The 22,323-nt window shown below is 40.6% G+C and overlaps 1 protein-coding gene across 3 annotated transcripts in view; it reads left to right on the top strand.

The window, feature by feature from the left end:
* The window catches only part of si:ch211-200p22.4 (phosphatidylinositol-binding clathrin assembly protein), an 82,554-nt gene extending 61,027 nt beyond the window's left edge, over nucleotides 1-21,527 (top strand). For all 3 annotated transcript variants that reach the window (XM_044341280.1, XM_044341281.1, XM_044341279.1), the window contains 6 exons: nucleotides 5,284-5,427; nucleotides 5,717-5,747; nucleotides 6,287-6,419; nucleotides 14,490-14,546; nucleotides 14,707-14,823; nucleotides 16,236-21,527. In XM_044341280.1, coding sequence (XP_044197215.1) covers nucleotides 5,284-5,427; nucleotides 5,717-5,747; nucleotides 6,287-6,419; nucleotides 14,490-14,546; nucleotides 14,707-14,823; nucleotides 16,236-16,250 — 497 coding nt within the window. In that variant the 3' untranslated portion in view covers nucleotides 16,251-21,527. The remainder of the gene's footprint in view (nucleotides 1-5,283; nucleotides 5,428-5,716; nucleotides 5,748-6,286; nucleotides 6,420-14,489; nucleotides 14,547-14,706; nucleotides 14,824-16,235) is intronic.
* Nucleotides 21,528-22,323: the final 796 nt, after the last annotated feature.

Raw genomic sequence — 22,323 nt, 5'->3', positions numbered from 1 at the left:
ATGACGATTAAATGAATATTCCTTCTCCAGAAAACGAGTTTTGTGAAGCCTCTAGAAGTCCGCTATCCTTCCATTTGTTTATTTGTTGTCTCATTTCAGTTATTATTTCTCGTCAACTCTTGGCAGACGCCGCTTGAACGCCGGCCAAAGTCTTCTAACCCAATAAAGAAATTCATGTCTAGAAGTCCTGAAAGGAGTAGACAATGTGTAGGAACCGTGTCTCCGACTCCTTCGGCTTCTCTTGTTGTGGTTTCCTGCCTGTTATGGTAACAGCTTCTGACTGATGGCTCTTAAGTGTTGCAGGTCTGAGACTTTGGCTCCGGGCCCTTCTTATTAGCTTACTTTCTTTTTAACCTCTCAGCAACTGACACAATCAATCTCGTTGCCTCTCAACCCTTTCGAATCCCCGAGACGCTCCCGCAAAGCATATCATTTTTTTTTTTATTATTTATTTATTTTTTTGTAAAGGCGGCGCGCGGCGTTATCGACAGCTCCCGAGGAAAGCACAGCAGATAAGAGCAACTTCCTGTAGAGGTCATCTAAAGACTATTTTCATCATAAAGGCAGAGAGAGAAAGAAACGGAGCTGCAGGTTTAAACCGCAAGAGTTCAGAAGAGGTTACAGTAGAGGATAGTGAACTTTTTAAATCAAGTTTTCTGGTGTAGTTTTCTTCTCTTTGACAGCAATTTAATGCTTTTCAGTTTTCACCCATCACCAGCAGCTGATTAAGAAACAAAACAATGAGATCTCACTCGAGCCGCTATCCCAGGTCCAAACTTATTTCCCGTCTTTTATCTAACCGGCACCCATCAATCCGCATTACTGGAAATTTGCCAGGATTAATCAGCCAGCTGTTTCACACCAGCGGTCGCCACACACACACACACACACACACACACGCCATGTCATTCAAAAAACGCCGCAGGACGACTTGATCAAAACAGAGTTATCATACGGATACGGATCATAAATCTGAAAACACCCGATTCATTCATTTTCCCTCCAGGAAGTGAGGATCCTGTGATGTATTACCGTCACGTCGTCATCATCATCATCATCATCATTAGTCGCCTTCTTTTACAGCCGCGGCTGTTGCTTTCTTCAAATATTTGCCAATTCAAAGCAGCTCCTCTCAGATTCTTGTAAATATTTAAGGAGTCCGGAGTGCAGATTCTCTGTTTGGGAGCCGCTGATTTCTCGCCTACCTCTCTCTCTCTCTCTCTCTCTCTCTCTCTCTCTCTAATCTTGTTTAACCTCCGTCGATCTCTTGTGCTCTGCTCACAGGAAAGCAGTTGGGAGGCTCGTGCGCAGCCTAGTTACGGCTTTGGACGGACTAACTTCTTTCTATTAATAGAGCTTGTGTTGAAGCTGCCACTACGACTACCAGTACACACCATCTGGGCAACTGGCAGCACCTCACAAAAAAAAACAAAAAATCCTTGTTGTGTGTGTGTGTGTGTGTTTGTGTGTGTGTGTTTGTGTGTTTGCAGCTACTGTACGTCTGTGTTTTTCTCGTCTCTCTCTGTGTGTGTCTTTATGCGTCCACATGTGCTCGTATATATTTGTTAGTTTGTAACCGCGTGTCCGTCCGTCGCACGTCGTCTGTCATTTCGCTCCGTCCCATCTGTCCGCTTCTGCATCGTCTGTTGTGTTTGTTGTCGTTCACACCCTCTCTTCCCTCTCTCTCTCTCCCTCTCCTCCCTCCATTTATTTTGTCTCTTCCCTCTCTTGTCTTTGCCTCATCGTCTCCCCATCACACTTCACAAGGCAAGAATCACCCAGGCAACTCCTTTCCATCTGCTCTCCTCCCTCCTCCTCCTCCTCCTCCTCCTCCTGCGTTTTCCTCCTCCTCCTCCTCCTGACAATTCAAAGTCCTCACTCCCCCCCTGAAAAAAAATCCATCTTTTGTTCTTTCTTCTCGTGCAGCATCTTACTGTATTTGTGCGTTATTGAAGTGTTCCTTTTGTGAAGTCTTTATAATACGCCTTCTCAATTTTTTTCATTCATATCTGCTGTTTTTTTTTTTTTTTTTCTCGACGGTCCTTCAGACTATTTTTACCCACACTAAGGGATGTAATTTTGTAAATTCTGTGTTTTTTAAACGGAAGATTACTGTGTTTATTTTATGCCTCTTTAGGATTTTTTGAGCAAATAGATCTTTCTATTATTGTGCTACGCTGCGTTAGGTTCCTTTTTATATCTCGCCTCACATGAGGATGCAACATATAATACAGTGAATAGTTGCAAATCAGATTTTAGGATTTACAAATGTCATTTATTTGAATTATATCCATATAATTTATCCTTCTACCACATATGTAGCTTTTAGTCATCTGTTCTAGGTTCCCTCATCCATCTGTTGTTCTTTCACCTCTTCATGTGAAGAGTTTGTTCCTCCCAAAACGCTAAATTAAGATGCTTTTCATGATAAAACATGACTCTGATCACCTTTTATTCTTTGTTACATTCATGCAATGGAGATTTTAGATATCGGTGTCATGTCTGATAAAGCGTGAGAGACACCGAAAACACAGTCGCAGCTGTGAAACATCAACATAAATAAGAACAAAAAACGTCTGACATCACATTTCAAACGAACGACCTCATCTTCCCGTATCTCGCTCTACAGATAAAAATCAGCCACACAAAAGGGTTTTTTTTTTTTTTTGTTTTTTTTTTCTCCTGAAACACAAGTTTAGTACAGTCATTCATCCAGAAAACACTTTCAACACGCGAGCGTCTGCCTCGAAGGCCGCCAGACGAACGCGGAGGCTGCTGCTGCTGCGGCGGCGGCGTGCGAGGTTAAACACACACACACACACACACACAGACAGACAGGCAGACGTTAAATGTACATCCTGTTCATCTTTAGTTAGAGCACAATGATATATTTATCACTCAATTATCATATCTTATATAACACCGAAGGAGCCGGTTTCAAGTCGTTCAAGAGACGATTCTTCACACGTCAGATCAGTCCATAAAAAACTTCTCATTCTCTCCTTAAAGAGACATAACAGCACGCCAGCAAATTAACTTTTTATGTAACAAACACATACGTCTTACTGACAGAAAGCCATCACTTTAACCGATAGCGGTGTTACGTACTCTGGCTCTAGATAATGCACCATGCTAAGTTTTTTTTTTTTGTTTGTTTGTTTGTCACGTTCGACCATACGTAACAGATTTATCGCTGCCGGCGTTTTTGTAATTGATCCCCTGACATGAATTTACTTCCTTCCCCTCCCGTTGATCTTAAACTCTATCGACTGTCAAGCCCATTGCCGAAACACCTAAGAGAACACTGATAGCATTATCCTCTCGCTTCGATACGACAGCCTCGGTGCTCACTTCATCACCTCCTCCTCCTCCTCCTCCTCCTTCCTTGTTTTCCTCTTCCTCTCGCTCACCCCTGCGGTGTGTGTGTGTGTGAGAAGGGTTTGTTTCACCCTGTTTCTCTCTCTCTCCTCCTTTATCTTTCCCTCACTTCTATTGCTCTCTCGGTTCAATTTAATTCAGTGACACGGTGGTTTAAAAAAAAAAAAAAAAAAAACAAACGGAATAAGTAAAAAAAAAAAAAAAAAATCACCCACATTGCCAAAGTGTTTTATCACAGTGACAACAATAATGGAATTGCCAACAATGGAAGAGAAATTAGAGTCGGGAGAATTAAAAAGATATTGGGCTAAACTATAGTTCTTTTCCTCTTCTTCTACTCATTTGCCTTCCTTCTCTCTTTTTTTTAACTTTCTTCTTCCTCTCTTCTCTACTCTCCGCAAGCTTCCCCTCCTCCTCCTCCTCTTCCTCTCTCTCTCTCCCTCTTTCTCTCATCTGCTAAGCTAGCAGGAAAAGTGTTTTCTGAATCTCTTGTGTCAGCACCACTGTCAGACCTACACACCGCTTCCTAACTAAATATTATTCCTCCCTCTTTTTTTTTTTTTTTTCCACCATCGGTTGCCTCTCTTTTTCTCTCTCCTTTTTTTTTTTTTCCCCTTTTCTTCTTCTTCTCTGTGTTTTGCCGGGACACAGCAGTTGTCTTGTCTTGCATTCACACCCAGCCTGTTCTCCTTTCACTTTTTTTTTTTGTCACCTCTCCTCCTGTCTTCGTTTTCTCTCTGTTTCTGTCACAAGGTATCGATTTTTTTTTTTTTTTAACCTCTTACAGTTAAAGCGAGGAAACGCTAACACCAGGAGCGACGTTTGGCTTTTCCACTCAAAACTACAACTTATCATGTTACGCTTTGATTCTCACTGTCAAATTGAGAAGTTTTTTTTTTTGCTCACCTTCTTCTTCTCCTTAATTCTCCAACAAGTACACACATCACAGCGTATACACCGTAACACCTCCGGGTTTCCACCGACGGAGTAATACGGAGCCATTAGCTGAATGAGTGCTGACATGGGAAGTTGTTAACACAGGCACTTACACACACACACACACACACACACACGCACACACGCTCGCACGCTAAGGCAGGAAATTACTCTGTCATTTGCACCTACTGGCAATGGACAAGCACAATCAGGTTTTACGCTCTTTCTCTTTCTCTCACACACACACACAAACACACACACACACACACACACACATACATGAACAAAACTAATCACCGTTCAGAGTCAGAGTGTGTACATGACAGCTACGAATAGATATATCAATCATCTAGAACAAGTGCTGCGAGCTACTGAGTCAGGGATTATAGGCTGGCTGCTGATAGAACGAGGCTGCTGTATGACAGTAAAAAAAACCGGGTAGAGTATATCTGCTTTAAAACAGGAATCTCTCTCTCTCTCTGTGTGTGTGTGTGTGTGTAGGTAAATGCTGGAAATAGGGCGTGAAGAATTCAATTAACAGGAAGCGGTGGTGAGATTGTGGTCCACATTTAAGAAGGCGCAACTCAGCAATATTCTCAGATCAAAACCGGATCGGCGTCCGGCTCCGCTTCATTAAAAAAAAAAAAACGGTCAAATAAATCAGTGGATGTTTATCAAAAGTTTGGAAAATTAGTCTGAAAGTTGAGTCGGACCGAATCAACAACTTCTGCTTCTTGTTCTCTAACCTTCGTCTTCACCTCGACGTTGCATTTTCCTGTGTTTTTTCACATTAACCTTTTTTTTCCTCCATAAATAACAGCATTTAATCCCAGCATAATCCAAATAATCTGTACTTTCTTCTCTCTACAGCATGTCTACGTGTCCGAATCGTGTCCCTAACAGCTTGTCGCTTTCAAAAAATCTTTTATTTTGCTCATTTTTCCATGCACGAATATGTCTCCTCTTCAGGTTTTGATGCTCTAGGAGACCTGTTGAAGCCAACAGTTCCCACACACACCGCGCCTCCTCCTCCTCCTCCTCAAATGGCCATCCATCCCGGAGGAAAGCTGCTAGCCAACGACCTCGACTCCTCTCTGGCCAACCTCGTGGGCAGTGAGTGAAACATCCACACGTGCCGTAGTTGAACGTGTCAATAAAGGGAGAAAAGAAACAGATTAAAGGTTGTAGCGTCGCTGTATCTGTAAAGCAGTATTTTACAGGTAGAAGATGATATAATTTAACTTTAAAGGCCTTTTACCAGTCAGTCAAATGATAATATCAGCTATATTGTAAGAATCTGTGTTCATTAGCTTACAGATGAGCTTGAAATACGTAGCTTCCTGTCTCTCCTTTACTCTCTTTTAACTACAATCACTCAGTTTCTGTTTCCGTCCCTCCTCAGACCTGCAGTTTGGTGGGACCCCAGCCAAGAAGTAAGTGTCTGAGTTGTGATGATACCTTTCACATTTGTGCTCGTAGTCGAGGCTGCTGGATTTATGCAAACCCCCCCCCCAAAAAAAAACTAAAAATAAAAACCTTCCTGTCATACTTGTTTTTGCTGTTGTCAGTATTCCTAGCTTTACTGCTTAAAAGTAAAAAAAAAATCAGGTTTATTTAAGTATATAATTGGTTTTAACTGCTTATGTTTGTGACAAAGTGCTTCTGTAGAGAGTTAAAGGCAAGAGAGAAGCAATACAAGCCTTCACATTTTCTGCAGCACTTGCGATATCGCTCGTCTTTTAAAATTCATGATGTAGCCTCACGGGGAGGAAAATGGAAAAAAAAATAAAGGAGAGTAGAGAAAGAAAGAAGACTCTACAAGTAAATAGAGCAAATGTTCTGTATTCTCTTTCTTCCAAGACGAGACTTTATGGTGATGTTTGTAAAATTAGTCTCAGGAGTGCAGATGGAAAAGGGGAGGAAAAAAACTTCTGAGGTGTTTCGTTGCTCTGCTCGTCCCCCTTTTCACCAGGCCAGAGATGCAGTGGAACCAACCCGGAGAGAAGAAGCTGACGGGGGGCCAGAACTGGCAGAATAAGACCATGTCGACCACACAGTGGGGCCCGGCGCCCATGGCTCCACAGCCCATGCCTGTACCACACGTGGTAAGGAGAAAGACACACGCAGACAAAATACGGCGGCAGAATGTCACCGTGTGGTGCTGTGAATTGGTACGATCGGAGAATTTGCTTTAAAAAAAAAAAGGATCCAGTAAGTCCCGGTAAACTCTTCAAGGATGGTTCTTTTTGTGGTTTTGGCCGTGATTCCTATCAGAAATAATAACTTGCTTCCCACCCAAGGACAAGTTGAAAAGCACAAGCAGTCAGACCATCAGACAAGTTTTTAAAAGGCCAGATTAGAGAAAGCAAAGGGTGAACAGAACAATTACAACCCGAACCGTTTGTTGTTATCTTCCAACCCCAGCTTATAGAGCAGCTTCCTGCTTCAGCTATCGAGTTCCTCTCTACCGTGACGTGTTATTGCGGATATTTTAGTCGAGATTTATTTTGGTTTTTTACTTCCAAATAAAGCAGCTTTGATGATCCGGATATACTGTTGGCTTGTCTGACTGCTTGTGTTTTTTTCTCTCGCTCGTAGCAATATCGCAGCTCCAAGTTCTCAGAAACATGAGCCAAAACTATAAAAACAAAGTCCAAGTTGTAATAAACCAGAATTATCCATCACAAGGATTCATCAAGGTGTCTGTAAATCCTGGAAAAGGCTTTTAAAAAAGTGTTTCATCATCTAGATTCTCTTTGAAGTTGTTTGAAAGGTTAAATACAATTCAGTTAATTCAGTTTTAAAGTTGTTTAATGTGCTCTGGCCTCTTATTACATATTAAAGCAATACTCTTTTGGAAAATAGTCTTATTCTTCCACAGAGTGAGGTGAGAAAAACATACAGTAAATATACGGCTGGTTAGCTCAGCTTAGCTTAGCATAAAGACTGGAAACAGGGGGAAACTGCTAGCCTGGTTCTGTCCTAATTCAGCACCTCTAAAACGCACGAAGTAGCACTTTACATGTTGTTTGTTTAATCCAGTGCAAAAACAACAATTCTGCGTTTTACGACTATTTCTTGGCTAGCAGCAGTTGCCAAGCAACCAGCAGAGACAACAGGAAGTTACCTCGTATTGAACGGACAGACACGAGAGTGGTATCGATCCCTTTAACCCCCGATATGTTGAACTATTCCTTTTTAAACGGTGCAAAATCAATGCGACTGTTTTACTTTTCTGCCAACTTCAGAGGCAAAATTGGTTAAAATATTTAGTTTGGATCCCAAAAAAAGTGCAAAAAGTGAAACATGCAGACACCTTGTTGCACACGCTGAATGCTACACACGTCTTTTATGCATGTGAGTGTTTTGTATGTCGTTGTTTCGTGTGTATAGATGGAAACGTTGGGTGTATGTGAGTGTATTGACTTGTATACAGCTGCCTGTGTGTGTGTGTGTGCGTGCGTGCGTGTGTGTGTGCGTGCGTGTGTGTGCGTGTGTGTGTGTGTGTGTGTGTGTGTGTGTGTGTGTGTGCTGATCTTGGCAGCTCCTGATTGTCCTCCTGATCTCTGGACTGCAATTTCTGGCTGACGAAGACAAACTGTCACTAACCCTCCACTTCCTCTCTTTCTCTTCTCTCTTCAATATCTATCATTTTTCCTTCCCTCCTCCTCTTCCTCCACTCTTTTTTTTTTTTTTTTTTTTTTCTCCTCCTGTTGGTTTTATCCTTCACCTCCCGCTGTCGTTCTCTCTACAATCCCTTCTTCCTGTCCCTCTTCATGCAATTTCTTCCGTCTGTTTTGCACCGTCATCCACTCGTCTTCCTTCCCGTCCTCGATGGTTGTTCTTTTTTATCGCGTCTCTTGTTTTGCGTTGTCATCTGCTCGTCCTGTTTTTCCCTTAACTGCCTTTGACATCTGACCATCCGTGTTTTGACCCCTCGTTTTATTTCCTTTTCTGTTCTTTCTGTGTCTCTTTTTACTGTCCTACTCTCTTCCTTTTGGCTCTTTGTCTTCCTTTTTCTTGTTTTTCTCACCATATATCTCTTTCTTTTTTCTTGCTATCCCTTTCTATTCCTCTATTCCTCCCATCCTTTTCTTTTCCTCTTTGAAATTCTCTTTGTTTCACCTTGTCATAATTCACAATTTCTCCCGTTTCCCTCCTCATTTCATCATCAAATCCACTCTTTTTTCCCCCCACTTTCTCTCACCCTCCTCCTCCCTCTCTCCTCCGTCTCTCTTCATCTCTCTTTCTTCGTCTCTCCATCTCTCTCTTGTCTTTTGTCTTTTTTCCTTGTTGCGTCCTGATGCAGAATGGAATGTTCTATACTAGTTATGTAAGTACTTATCTCTGTTTAGTAAGACAAGACTCACCAAGCTGCTCAATAACCTCTAATGTGCTGCCACTATCTCTCACTCCTTCCTTCCTCTTCGTCTCTCCCTCTCTCTCTCTTTCTCTGTCACCTCTTCCTCTCCTTGGAGACGCTTGTTTGAAAAGTATTTGCTTCTGGCCGCATCTCTCATCTCTGCTACAGGTTAATGTTGAAGACTAGTTATATAAGCGTTAATTCTGATACCAGAAAGTGAGAACAGAGTGCTTCCTCAGCCTTCCTGTGTTGCTCTCCTTCTTCTCTTAAAAAGATTTGGTGCTTTTTTTTTTTTTTTTGGCGTTCGTCTTCGCTAAATGGATACGTCTGGTGGAAAAAAGAACAAAAAACAACAATGAATGTGTCTCCAAAGCCTGATATGGCTTATTCCTCTGTGCCATAGAGCTCCGTATTTGTCCAAAAGCTACACAAAAATACATCAGTGAGCCACACCATCATACTAGTTGACACGTTCTTTCATCACGAGTATCTATTTTCAGTTAAATCTTACATTCGCTGCCCTGCTATTCGCCAGAACACCAAAACTGCAGCTGGAAGTCGTCCCGAACTCCCGTAACAAGTAACATGTGCTAAAAAAACTACAGTGTCCAGCTGTTTCAGGAAATGACTGTGTCTTTTAAAAAAAAAAAAAAAAAAAAAAGAAACTATATATTTGTGATCTGTTTTTAGTAGGAACAAATTGGCTGAGGGCTGAGAGCCATAGAGACGGGCTGAGGAAGATGGAAAATACTGAGAGACGGACTAACACGTTGTTGGTTTTGGTCTTTTTACGGGATAACGCCAGCCTTATCCTTAAAAAGCCCTGCACCATCTGCCGACAGACTAAAGAGGTTAAGAAGATCTATAATCATTGTTCGGTTTGTGTCAAAAACCTAAAGACGGATGAGAGGAAGTCAAACTAAAGCAACTGATTTCTGAGGATGTGATGTTCAGTGGCTTTTATGTGCACTTAAATGACCAGGTTTACGTGGGAAATCCAGGAACGCGGTGACTGTAAATCTTGTTTAGTGATAGAAAACGCTGCTTCCTAACTTTTTTTTTTTGGTGTTTATGTCGGTCGCAGCACCTGTGCATTAGAGAGAGACAGGGCAGAGTTCCTCCTAACAGCACCAAAGTGCTTGAATTTAACAAATAGTCCAATTTTCAGTAGTGGAAACCGACTTATTTAGACTTCTACATCTACTTTGTTTCAGCTGGACTCATTTTAAATACAAGGACGAGTTGTTCCGTGTATTAATCTTCCTTCCAGCCCCTCTGCTGTGTGCTTTCTCCAGTCTGCAGTCTTTTGTTATGCACATTTGTACTTGCCAAAAAAAAAAAAAAAAAAAAAGCTGATTAGAAACCTGGTTATACATGTAAGGGAAATCTACCTGGGGAAACCAGAGTTCTCTAATCCTCCTACCCCCGAATACAGAAACCAGGTTTCTCATTTACTTGACAGTTAAGAAATCAGCTTACTGGGGAAAAAAAAGCTGATTGTAACCTGGTTATTTAAGTGCTTGTAAACACAATGGCTGTCTTATAGGACCTTTTGAATGTCTCAGAAGAAGGTCGAGCAGGAACATAAAGTCCCTATGGAGATTAATTTAGAGGCACAATGCAAAGGCGTGGGGATTGTTCCCTCAGCGAGTCTTTTGCCCTCTGCATATACAACAAGTCTCTACGTCGTGTGGTCGGCAGTGAGCTGCCTTTAGCAGGACAAGCAAACACAAATGCATCCATGAAAAAATAATGCTTTTTTTTCTTGCTTACAAATTGAAAATATTAATAGAACTGCTCATTATTGTCCCCGAGATTATTGTCTCAAAAAACAGCAAACCTAACCTCCATATAATAATGGAGTTAATAATATATATATAAAAGACATCACAGGTAGCAGAGCAAGTCGAGTAAGTAGGTTGTCATGAAACACCCACAGCTGAGATTCTCGCCAGAAGGGCAAACGCTGCAAAAGGTTTCTCTGCCAGCCACAAAAGGACGCCGAATGCCAGCCGCAAATCCAGCAAAGCCTGTTACTTATTTAACCTTCACTTAACCACGTCCTGCCATTTAAGGTCAGAAGTGTGACTCACAGAGAAAGCCTTGAAAAGAAGAAAGTCGCCTTTTTTTTTTTTAGAGGGAGACTGTAAAGGGAATCGCAAAAAGTTCAGCTCTGACTGACTAAAAAACTCCCCCCTGAGAGGGAAAGGGGAGATATATACATAAAGGTAGGTGGTATGATAGATATCGAAAAAATGACAGATTTTGAAAAAAATAAAATGAATGCACAGGCCATGCTGGGAGGGAGACAAGCAAGAAACAAGAATGAGAAAGAGCGATAGAAAGACTGAAACAATAGCAGAGTGTAAGAAGGACAATCAGATGAACGTAAAGCAGAGAAAGCTGAAAGACGGATGGTCAGAAAGACCGATAGAGAAGGTGTAACGGTGCATAAATGTCGTCACATCTGCTCTGTTTTTCTCTGACATCTTGTCATATTTAAAAAAATAAGTAAATGAAATGATGCTCACTGTCATCGTCCACAAACAGACGGATCAGTCAAACATAAAGGCAGATGATTATCTAACTGAATCGTGTTTCAGGTGCAGATGATGAGCAGTAAGGTCAGTTTTATCTTTAATCACACTTTCAAACACTAAAAAAAAAAAAAACCTCGAAGCCTCCGGTGTGATACTAACTGAGCAATTTTTATTACATATTTGACAGATAAATTCAACTCTTTTCTGGCCGAATTGGATTCTTTCCTTTTTCTCCTCTTTGGCAGCCGGCCCGCTCTGCTGAAGTCAGAGGGGGGAAGTCCAAGAGATCAAACTGATCAATGCTTATGATCAACTTTCACAGGATGCTGCCCGGAGGCTGGAATTAAAAGCCAAAAACCCGATCAATCACATTGATAAGCCCCTGAGATCGGTTCACTGGTTCACTAAACTGAACCTGAAACATTTTGTTGATCTTCCTCGCTTATCGAAGAATCACTTCCCCTTTCTTTCCTGTTTTAAAATCCCCCAGAAGCTCAGCTGTTTAAGTATTTGGCTCAATTTCCACAAAAACTTTAAACATAAAAGATAATAAATCATGCAGTAAGTTTTTTTTTTAGAGAGAATTACAACATAATTATGTTAACATACCTGAATTTGAATCGTTATTTGACAAATGATGCTGTCAAATATTAACTAACTCATCAAAATAGCATGCAGTGGTCTTTTCATCATGATTACACAAATACCAACGAAGAAAAAAAGGTGCAATTTCTCCTGATTCTTCATGTCAGTATTTGAAAAGTTATAAAGTCTGTGTCTGTAACAAAAGTTGACAAGAAACATGGTGAAATCTTTAGTTGTCAATCCAAAACCCTGCTCCTAGATCTCACTGTGAGACTCGTCCAGTGAGCAATCGATTTGGAGTTCTGACAAGCAGAAGACAGCCTGAGAAAACGTTCTGACAGTGTCAGAAATTTGCTGCTACAACCCACATCTACAAACGAACCAATCAGAATAAGACATGAAACGACACAGAATACGCTGGTCAGCAAGACGTTTCATAAATGCATGTGACTTTGCTGCATTTTCAGAAACATATGAGCAAGTTGATGATGTTCCTCTGCTTTTATATACGTTTTTCTATGTAAATCGTAGTTAAGATTCAGCATATACACATACAGATAATGTAGAGTCTGACACAGATTGCGACCAAGAAGGCATCTGGCACAATGTGACACGCAGTAAACTTACATGATCATTGTTGTCGAACAGTCTAAAGACACCTTAAGATTGTATTTATTGAGTTTGCTGTGTCTCTGTAAATATAAATAATAAAGTCTAGAGTTTGACTCCTCTACATTCCTACAAAGCCAAACGATTACTGTGGCTCCTCTTCACCGCAATCAGTTTACTGTTTCTGCTCTGTAACGACCGCAAAGTTTGTTTTTATTCAGCGCACCAAACCCTAATATATTCACATCATTTATTAAGTTTAATCATCTATAATACTGGAAGCTACAGTAATACTTTAATGCCAGAAATCATAAGACATTAAACCCAAATTTGCACAACTGTAACAGACACTCAATACATCAATTTGACAGTAATCAAAAGAAAAGAGAAGTGCCTCTTTTTTTCCTTTTTAACTATTGAAAAGGAACAAAAAAAGCACTTTTAGCTCTAAATATTAAGGAATAAGTATTGAAACTGAACTTTTTGTGTTAAAAGTTTCAAAATGTAACCAGTTCAGCTATTTGCATGAAGAGTTTTACACAGTAAAACTCCTTTTTTTACACAGTAAAACTCTTGTAGAAACTGAGCCAAAAACTATCATTATATACTGTAATGCAACCAACATGAGCTGCTATTTGTTTAAAGCATTGATTAAAGTGTCGTTGCATAAGTGGCAATTAAAGGATAATTAAAGTGTAGTTTTATTTTTGCCTGTTTAAAAAAAAAAAAAAAAAAAAGGGCTAACCCTACCGTTAGACTTCCTTGATTAATGTAATCCATAATTTTACACAAGACTGCTAAGCTAATACAGTGTACGACTCCACCACATAAGCTAATACAGTGTACGACTCCACCACATTGCTAATTATAAGTTTTATGGAAGGGATGTACGTCTCCCCAGCAAAACAGAGCCATAACATCCAGCTGGAGACTTTTAAGTACTTTCAATATCGCTGCGATGATTGAGGCGTTATAAAGGCATGTTAAGAAAAACGCCACAGTCGTCTCGTTTACGGTGATGGATGAGGTTTGTGACGGCAGCGGCCTGTTTCTGCAAGCTGTTCTTTTAATGGGTTTTTCTAAAACAGTCGGAGCCTGCGGCGACTTCCGGGTGAGCGGACTTGACCGGCAGCTTGTGACTGCAGCAAATATTGTACATTTTAATACAACAGGAGCAAAAATAAATAAATAAAAAAAATCACTCTTGTCTTGTCTGGTACCATCTGTAAATGCTAGCAGGTATCCCCCAAACCCCCCCCCCACCCCGCCCCCCCCCAATTGAGAAATCCTGATCCTGTAATGTTTGAGAGAAGTTGTCTTGTTACTCTACAACTCCTCAAACCGTGAAATGACTGCAGGCGATAGACAACTCCTCTGACATCTGTTAATATTAATACTAGTGAATGTGTTATAGATTGCTTGCTGTTGTGCAAGAGGCACCCTGCGCCGCATCTTCTACTTTTCATCTTGTAAACTGATTTTTTTTTTTTCCTCCTCCTCTGGGACGTTCGCTGATACTGTACCGCGGACGCTGACGTACTATAAATTACCCAATTTTTTTTTTTTTTTTTGACGAGAGGGGGGGGGATCGTCGGCTTTGATGCAGATATGCGCGAGGTTGTAAACGACAGCTGCAAATTGCCCGTCACGTCGAATTTGAGGCCCGCTCAGCCGTAGTGAATTTGATTTGTGAAGTAAGGAGGGCAGAGCTTAAACGCTGTCCTATTGAGCCTCCCCCCCCCCCCCCCCCCCCCCCCCCCTTTCCACACACCCCCCCTTTTTAAATCTGTGGTAATGATTGCTCCCAGTGGGATTACACTAAGTACCTCTGCTGCATGCTGCGTTGTTGTGCTCCTGATGTGCACACACTTTATCACCATTAAATGTATTCTCCTTGCACATACAGGAGCCTGTATGTATTTTATTTATTGCTCTCAGAGTCAAACAATTCCAGTAGAGGCGGATGTCTGTCAGAGCTACTTTTTTTTTTTGCTTTTCTGCTCTGTTGGCAGCGACCTCTGCCTCCTTTTCCAGCTTCTCCGAGTTGATTCCTGGCTTCTGCTTTTCTTCCTCTGCAGGCTCCAGCTCCCATGGCTTTCCCCATGACCACACCGCAAGTGCCTGTGTATGGAATGGTGAGTCTAATTGACATATAGTGCACTACATATATGCAGAATATACAGTAAGTTGCTGCTATTTCTGTCTTGTTTTTTTGTTCTTCTTTATGTGCCTCTCTCACTCGTTCTTGTCTTGTTTTTGCGTCCGTCTTTCTCTACCTTACCCTCTCTTCTTCAGGTCCCTCCCCAGATGGGTCAGATGGGCGGGGTACCAGTGATGGCTCCTCAGCCAATGATGTACAACCAGCCTGTTCTCAGACCCACTAACCCCTTCGCACCCATGCCCGGAGCCCAGGTGAGACACACTTTTTAAATGAAATATACTGTGTTTCTATATTCACACATCTTTTAAAGTATTAACTTACTAATAATGTAATAACATGTCTTTTAACTGGGTTGAAAATGTAGTAAAACCTGTAAATGTTTCTTTTTCTTATGATTCAGTCACAAACAGTCGTGTTCTCATATCGGCAAACGTATGAAGTCACAGTTAATAATCTTGTAAAATGTACAGAAACAAGACAAAATACACTGTTAGACAATATGGTTGATGTAACAACAACACAAGTTATAAGTTTCATTCAGTTTAGATATAAAACAGTGGTTTATGTTAATGATGAACTGTATTCTGATGTATTTGAAGATATATATATGCGCATATATGTAGCATGTTATATGTTTTGAGTGTGAGCAGTAATCAGGAACAGATTTTTGTCTAATTTGTTGGGACATATATTGCAATTTCTGATGTTTGTAACATTATCAGTTTCTATCAGTATGTTATGTTCATGTAGAAACTGATAATGTTACAAATTTCAAAAAATGCAGCTTAGTTGTAATGATGCTCAGATGACAAAGTGCAAATTTTACACTGTAATTTTTGAGTATGTACTTTAATAAAATTACAGATATAAAAAAAAAAGATGGACGCCCTTTTATCTACTATTCATCCACTGCTGTGTAATCACACTAAACAAGACAGTTGTAGAAATGTTCACAATATCATTGTATTTATTCAAGTCAGGAATAATATCTGGTTTTTGTTAATTTCCTTTGTGTAAATGTGTGGTTGCCGATTTTTTTTGTTTGTTTTTTTTTTTGCTTTAAACCAACTTTTGAAACAAGAACCAACACAATCTTACAGATAAAAAGTTGAACTCATAAGAGGTTTTTGCCACTAAAGCCTCGCTCGGTCTAGTATGACCAGTAGCTTGAGTTGAGTAATGTTAGCAAACTTTAGTTAGATATTGTTATGTAACTGACATGACTGAGTCAGTTAGCTCTTCTCTACATGTGCTACTATTATGCTGCCTTTTAGCATTAATCGTTATCCCGTCATGGTGGTCAAAGCATTTCAAAAAAGTTACATATTCTCACTTTTAAATGTAGTAATGTCTAATCGTGTATCATCATCAGCAGGTACGTTATGTCAGTGGGTTACAACCGAAGATGTATTTTCTCCCTTTTTGTATAAACTACTTCACATGTCTGAAAAAAGCAAAAATTTAAGGAATGTCTGAAAAAGTTTGTGTGGCATGAATATTTGTTATTCCTATCCTGGTAATCACCACCCGTGTAATCTATCTCACTGTATTTAACACTCTGATTGAGAAATTCTTTGTCCACACTTGATGCTAAAATGGATTTCAGTAAATTGGTTGAACGATCAAAACAAACTGTTTCTCTTTTTCCTTCCACTCTATTCAGATGCAGTTTATGTAATCCAGTCAGGGGGGAAGCAGAGTGCCAAAAGCGACAAACAAACAGCAGAAGAAGAAGAAGAAGAAAACACACAAAGAGGACGATCAGATGGACGGAGGAATGATTTGATCAAGCTAAAACGACTAAGAGACAGACAGACGACAAGATAACCAACCGACACCAAAAAACAAGCTGGAAAGACGAGGAGAAGATGACCCTAACAGAGGATGGAGGGATGTGGGGAGGAGGAAGGGGGGAGGAGGACGTCATCCTGCCTGGTCGTTGTCTGAAACAACTCCTTGCAAACGTGCGTGTGTGTTTGTGTGTGTGTGTGTGTGTTGCTACTTTCTGTTATATTGTCCGATTTGTGTTTTAAATCCTATCGATGGAGTGACGATTCAGGAGACGGTATAACGATGAGAGAGAAAGATGGAAGGAAAGATGAAAGAGGAGAGGAGAGGGGATGTAGGAGATCCTACCTCTGGTTTTCAGTCAGACTGTATCTGACTGCCGTGAGAGTCTCAGCTGCAGAATTAGCTTTATTTCATACTGGTGCTATTTTGTCCCCTCTGGGTTACTGTCCGCCTGCAACGGCAACTTGGGAGCACTTAGCAGAGGACAAGTGTTTGTTTAGTGTGTGTGTGTGTGTGAGAGAAGGTGTGTGTACCTGTAGTATGTTTGTACGTGCGCAGCAGTTGTTTCAGACAATACCTTCGCAACCGACCTCCTCTCCATCCCCTCCCTCATTCGCTGTCTGCGTCCGCAACTGTCCAATCAGCGAGAGATTTAGAGGCAAATCTTCTCAAAGTGTGTTTTCCCGTAGTTTTCCGCTCTGTTGGGGGGATATCTTTGTATTTTTCGATCCGTTTCCTTCTGCAACCTCTCCTGAAATGTCCTGAATATCGGGGCTTGTACAGCAATTTGTTGAACCATTTGTTAATAGTAGATGAGCGTTTGTTGTTATGGGTTTTAAGCTGAAGTCTCCATACTGCATTCATTTCTCCTCCTAAAGCTACAGATACACACAGATATACAGGGGTTAGCGGTGACAACATGCTAGCATGGCGCAGATGTGTCTAAACTGTCTGTGAACCAAATTTTACAATATATTACAATATTTTTCTTAAGGCTTGGTCACACCAGACAGTGGCAGAACATAAATCATGTGCGTCTTTGTAAAATATTTGGTTCCAGAGGCTTCGAGAGCTAACCGCTAACGTGCTAGCCAGCCGAGAACAAGCTAGCGCTACGTCACAATAGCTCCTTTCTACTTTCTCCTGGCATTTTGTTCTCCAGATTGTATATAATTTAATTTAATAAAGAGTTACTGAAGTGGGAAAAGAATCTTGAGCTAATCTTGTTGATAAGTAAGCTCTTCATAACCGTCTCAAGCAGCGGAGGGTTAAATAAAAGTGGATGATGCAACACAGCTAATGAGCTACGATAGCTTCCTCCATTTTGGACTCTCCCCTCCGCCAGCACTGTCAAGATGGCTTACTACTGGTTAGTGGCACAAATTATTGTGTCAAACATACCAAAAGTTGAACCTGATGTAAAAAAATTAGCGTGGATGTGAGCTAATCTACTGATCAAAGCAATTCCAACAGAATGAATCGATTTTGCACCAAATTTCAGCGTTTTTTTTTTTTTTAAGTGCTGGTGTGACCTCACCTTTAGCCATACATGTTTATCATTGACCGTTTTTGCTGCTTTTACTCTTGGCAGAGTCTAAAATGACAGATATTTCTTAATTCGCCACGCTAAAGAGGCTACAGGGTGTTTATTAGCATACATCACCTGTTAGCACCTGGATGACCTGCGTGTATCTGTTCTTATTGTCTTCATCAGCTCACCAACCAGATTCAGACATCAAAGGTTTCTAAAAAAAGGAAAAAAAAAAGAGCTTTTTCATTCAGAACAAGCTATTGGCAGATCCACATTATGTGCCAATGATTAATGACAGCAGCACTGAGTGAGTGAGTTAAATGTTACTGAATCAAATTCATTTTAAATTGCACTGAGTCAAAGTGAGTAGCTTCAAGTGTGACTCTCGTCTGCACCGAGAGCCAAACGACACACGAACCTTTGGCATCACTCTCGCTCTTGTGGTTCCAGGAAATTTTGGAAATCAAATTTGGAATTTTTTTTTTTTTTTTTTTTTTTTTATGAGGTCATGGCCATTCGTCAGCCAAAGCATCCGTCGCCATGATTTTGACTGTTGGAATATTTTAGGCATCATACAGGTTTTAGTGAGTGTTCACGTGTGTGTTCGCACAGTTGTGTGTATGTTTTTCCATTGAGGGCTATTTCTGAGGGTCAAAGTGTGTCAAATTTTGAGCCGAATATGAGCCAGCGAGTTTGACACGGTACGTGCTTGTTTTGTTTTTGTAAAATCGAATTTTGTTGCAAAATGCACATGCGAGAATTTTGCACTGAAGTGACTATCGTGCCGTAGTAGAGCTGTCGCCAGTTTTTCTGGCGCGAAAGTTGGAAAAAAAAAAAAAAGGAGATTTGAAGTTTGTATAGATAGTTTGGGGTTTTACAATAACAAGTTTGTCTAATCTACCAGCCACTTTGGCAGGTAACTAAAAGTTATTTTCCTGCCGTTCTAACAATGAACTTGAAACTTTTTTTGTAATCCCGTCCCCCCCCCCCCCCCCCCGGTCCCAGTCCAGCGTCTACATCCCAACCATCAGTGATAGTCCAGTCGTACCGCACCCATCACCCACTCTGCTGTGAAATCTCTAGAATCTTGCTTCAGTCTCTCAACTCTGTCTAGTCGGTCTATCTCTCTAGAATGCTTTTTTAGCCTGCTTCGGCACTGTTTGGTATGTGTAGATATGTAAAAAAAAAAAAAAATTAAAAAAACAGTAATAATAACCAGTTTCTGTCTAGATTGTCTGCTCACGCCATCATTGTTGGATAGTTATTGCTCTTAGCCGCTTCTTGTCGCAGTCTTGTGTTAGCTTTAGACTCTCTTCATCGTATCCTCCTCGTAGAAACACCTCCTGCTGTAGGTTTTCCCCCACCTTGTCCAATCCTCTGCCGGTGTCTAGTAACTATAGCTCTATTATCTCTCTTGGTGTCTCTGTCTTTTAGCTGTAAGCCTTTCGGAGGCTCCTCCAGGTTCAGGCTTTGTGGTTCGCTTTTCTCTAGCTTTTTAGCGCGCACTTTCTTCTCACCGTTAGCATCGCTCCGGTGTCCGGTAGATAAGGTCCTCGTCTTTTTTTTTTTTTCTTTTCTTTTCTTTTTTTTTTTTCTTCCCACGTCTCAACAACATCAACCATCTCCGCCTCTGGTAATGATGTCAGCAGCCTACAAACGGTCTCTGATTGGACTGTTGAAGCTAGACAGCGAATCACACGCGTGGATATCCAGGTCTTTTGCGGCAAACGGGAGACTTTGTTGGCTAACGGAGAGACATATAGCACTAGCCACTTTGGCGGTCCACCAGCCGTTGTGCAGGGGTATTTCTCAGTGTATTTTAAACATCTGTTTGGCATTTTCTAGCATTGGGACAGTTGAACAAAGCTCCAAGTTAGAAATAAGGAAACTTTTAGTTTAATTCTTGGTTTTTGTGCCAAACCATCTCCAAAAGTTTGTTCATGGAGCTGAAAATCCTTCTCTCCAAGATCTAAAACAAAGGTACCTCTTTTGCTTTTGGCTTCCAGCTTGAACACTCATAAAACTATTATCTTAATGGATGTCTGTGCTTTTTGGCACTAAAAATGACTTCTAATAATGGTTCTTTATTTTCTGGGATTTACTGTCTCTAATCTGCTGTGATAAATTGGCTCTTCGGAAAAAAGAGAAGTCGATCCAGAATCGGGTCATCACCACACTGCATCTGGAAAATGAAAATAATTCATATCAGGTCTAACTGCAGATCTGTTAGTTGGTAAGAAAATCCTCAGAATACAAAATTGTTTGGTTTTGGTGTGTCAAACAGCGAAATCAGTGCCAGGATGTTTATTTTCAGAATCTTCTTAATGAAGGTTAAATCAAATGGTATAAAAGCTGTTTATCCGATGAACACAGCTCTTAAATCGACATATTGTTTTCTTCTAACTCAGTTTTTTTTTTTTTTAAACTTTTCCTTTTCCTTTCCATCCATTGTTCCTTTTTATAATGAAATTTCTCTGCATGGAATCCAATCCTGCCTGTTGCGATGAGGTTTTTCTTTGTCTGTGTGTCTCAAGTGGTTTCAAAATGGTCAAATTTTTTGGTAGGGGGGGGGATAGAGGGAGAGCGTAGAAGAGGGAGGACTACTGCGGCTTTTTTGAGTCTCATGAACGTCTTCTTGGCGTCAATTTAACTGCCAGTGATTATTACAGCTTTATCATGTAGGTCATTTTGATTACTCGTTACAGTATTTATCCAGGGGAGGGGGGGGGTTTGGCCGAGCATGCGGGCTCTTTTTCGGCAACTCCCTTTTTCCAGTACAACCACTGTTTTCTGGTGTTGGCCATTTGGGCATCTCGGTAGTACTTCTTTTTATCTTTTATCTCCTGCCCAAATTGTCAGATCAGACCAGGCAAACCTCGTGGCTTACCAAGGTTCTCTCAACTTTTAAAAGCTGCTACCGCCTCTCTGCATTGTTGTAGCATGAATCTAGGTGGAGAAGGATTAAACCTTGATGTCATATACAAATTACTGTCCTCTGCTAAGGCCAAGTGTATCAGTCGTCCAGAGAGCAGACTCCTCTCTGTCGAGCCATCTCCCCCCTCTCTTTCCGGGGGTCGGTGAGTGCATGGTTATACCGTTGTCGATGTTTATTATTGTCCTTTTTTTTTTTTTTTTTTTTCCCCCCTAAAAAGCATGATATGACAGTGATGATGGTGATGATGATGATAAACTCTCTCCTCTTGTAGTCTCTGTTTTAAAAAAACAAAACAAAACAAAAAAAAAAAACAGGCAACCAGACGAGGTGAAGGGGCGAGATGAATCTAGTCTTTCTTGACCAATCATTTGCCGTCCAACGACAGCAGGTTCATTACTTTTGTCGGACTGAATCTGACAGCTGTTTGTGCTGTCGATAAACGAGCCACTGTAGCAAAACAGAGCGCCAAACTTTTTTTTTTTCTGTGTGTGTGTGTGTGTGCGTGTGTGTGTTACTTTTCCCAAAGATGTCACATTTGTTACTTGCAGCACATGCCCTCAATGGCAACCTGTGCTTTGGATTCTCCACTGTTGTGGCGCCATCTGCAGGTCGCTGTGCGCGTTGCAGCCGTGGCAGCGTTTTAAGAAGAGAAAAATAACAAGATTCATTCGAAGTCACAAAAAAAAAAAAAAAAACCCCACGAAACGAAATGAAATTAAAAGGAAACCGAGAGAGGCTGTTTTAACAGATCAATTTCCTCATTTTGTCAGTGAGTCGGTGTGTGTTGAATTAAAGATCTCTTGTGCACGTTCTGTTTTTTCTACATCTGTGTTTTTTGGTAAGAACCCTCGGATTGCTGCCTCACTATTCTGTATATAGAGAATACACACATTCACACTCACAACACAGAGCTTAAATACATACTCTCATAATCCGCAACTGCATTATTTTCATTTACTCGTTTTTTTTTTTTGTTGTTTTTTTGTTTTTTTTTTCTGAACATGAAAGATATTAGCGTTATTACAGCAGTATATAGGTATGATTACTACTCAGTGGGGGCGGGCTAAACAGACAGACGATGCAGATTTTGAGGGCTGCAGACCTCCCCGTACATCAGGATCAGCCATGAATTCTCAATGATGCCAAATGTTTTTTGAGCAGAGTACACCTTTTAAATCTGTCTCTCTCTCTATCTCTCTATCTCTCTATCTCTTCTCTTCTCTGTCTCCTCCCCCCCATCTCTTTGTACATTTTTTCTATTTATTTAAAGCAGAAATATATGGATTGTATCGAGCATGGAAAGGCAAACAAATGTTACAGTTGATTAAAAAAAAAAAACTTAAAAAAAAAAAACATCACAGGCTTTTATTTTACAGCAGTATATTTGTTTATTCTAGGGATTTGTTTTCTCTCTCTTTTTTTGGAAGAAATAAAAAGTCATTTTCCATTCCTAAAGTTTGTCTGTTTCTGCATTTTTCTTTAGACTCTACCCTC

Source organism: Thunnus albacares, chromosome 22, assembly GCF_914725855.1.
Source record: "Thunnus albacares chromosome 22, fThuAlb1.1, whole genome shotgun sequence".
NCBI lineage: Eukaryota > Metazoa > Chordata > Actinopteri > Scombriformes > Scombridae > Thunnus > Thunnus albacares.
This window is presented reverse-complemented; position numbering and strand designations above follow the sequence as displayed.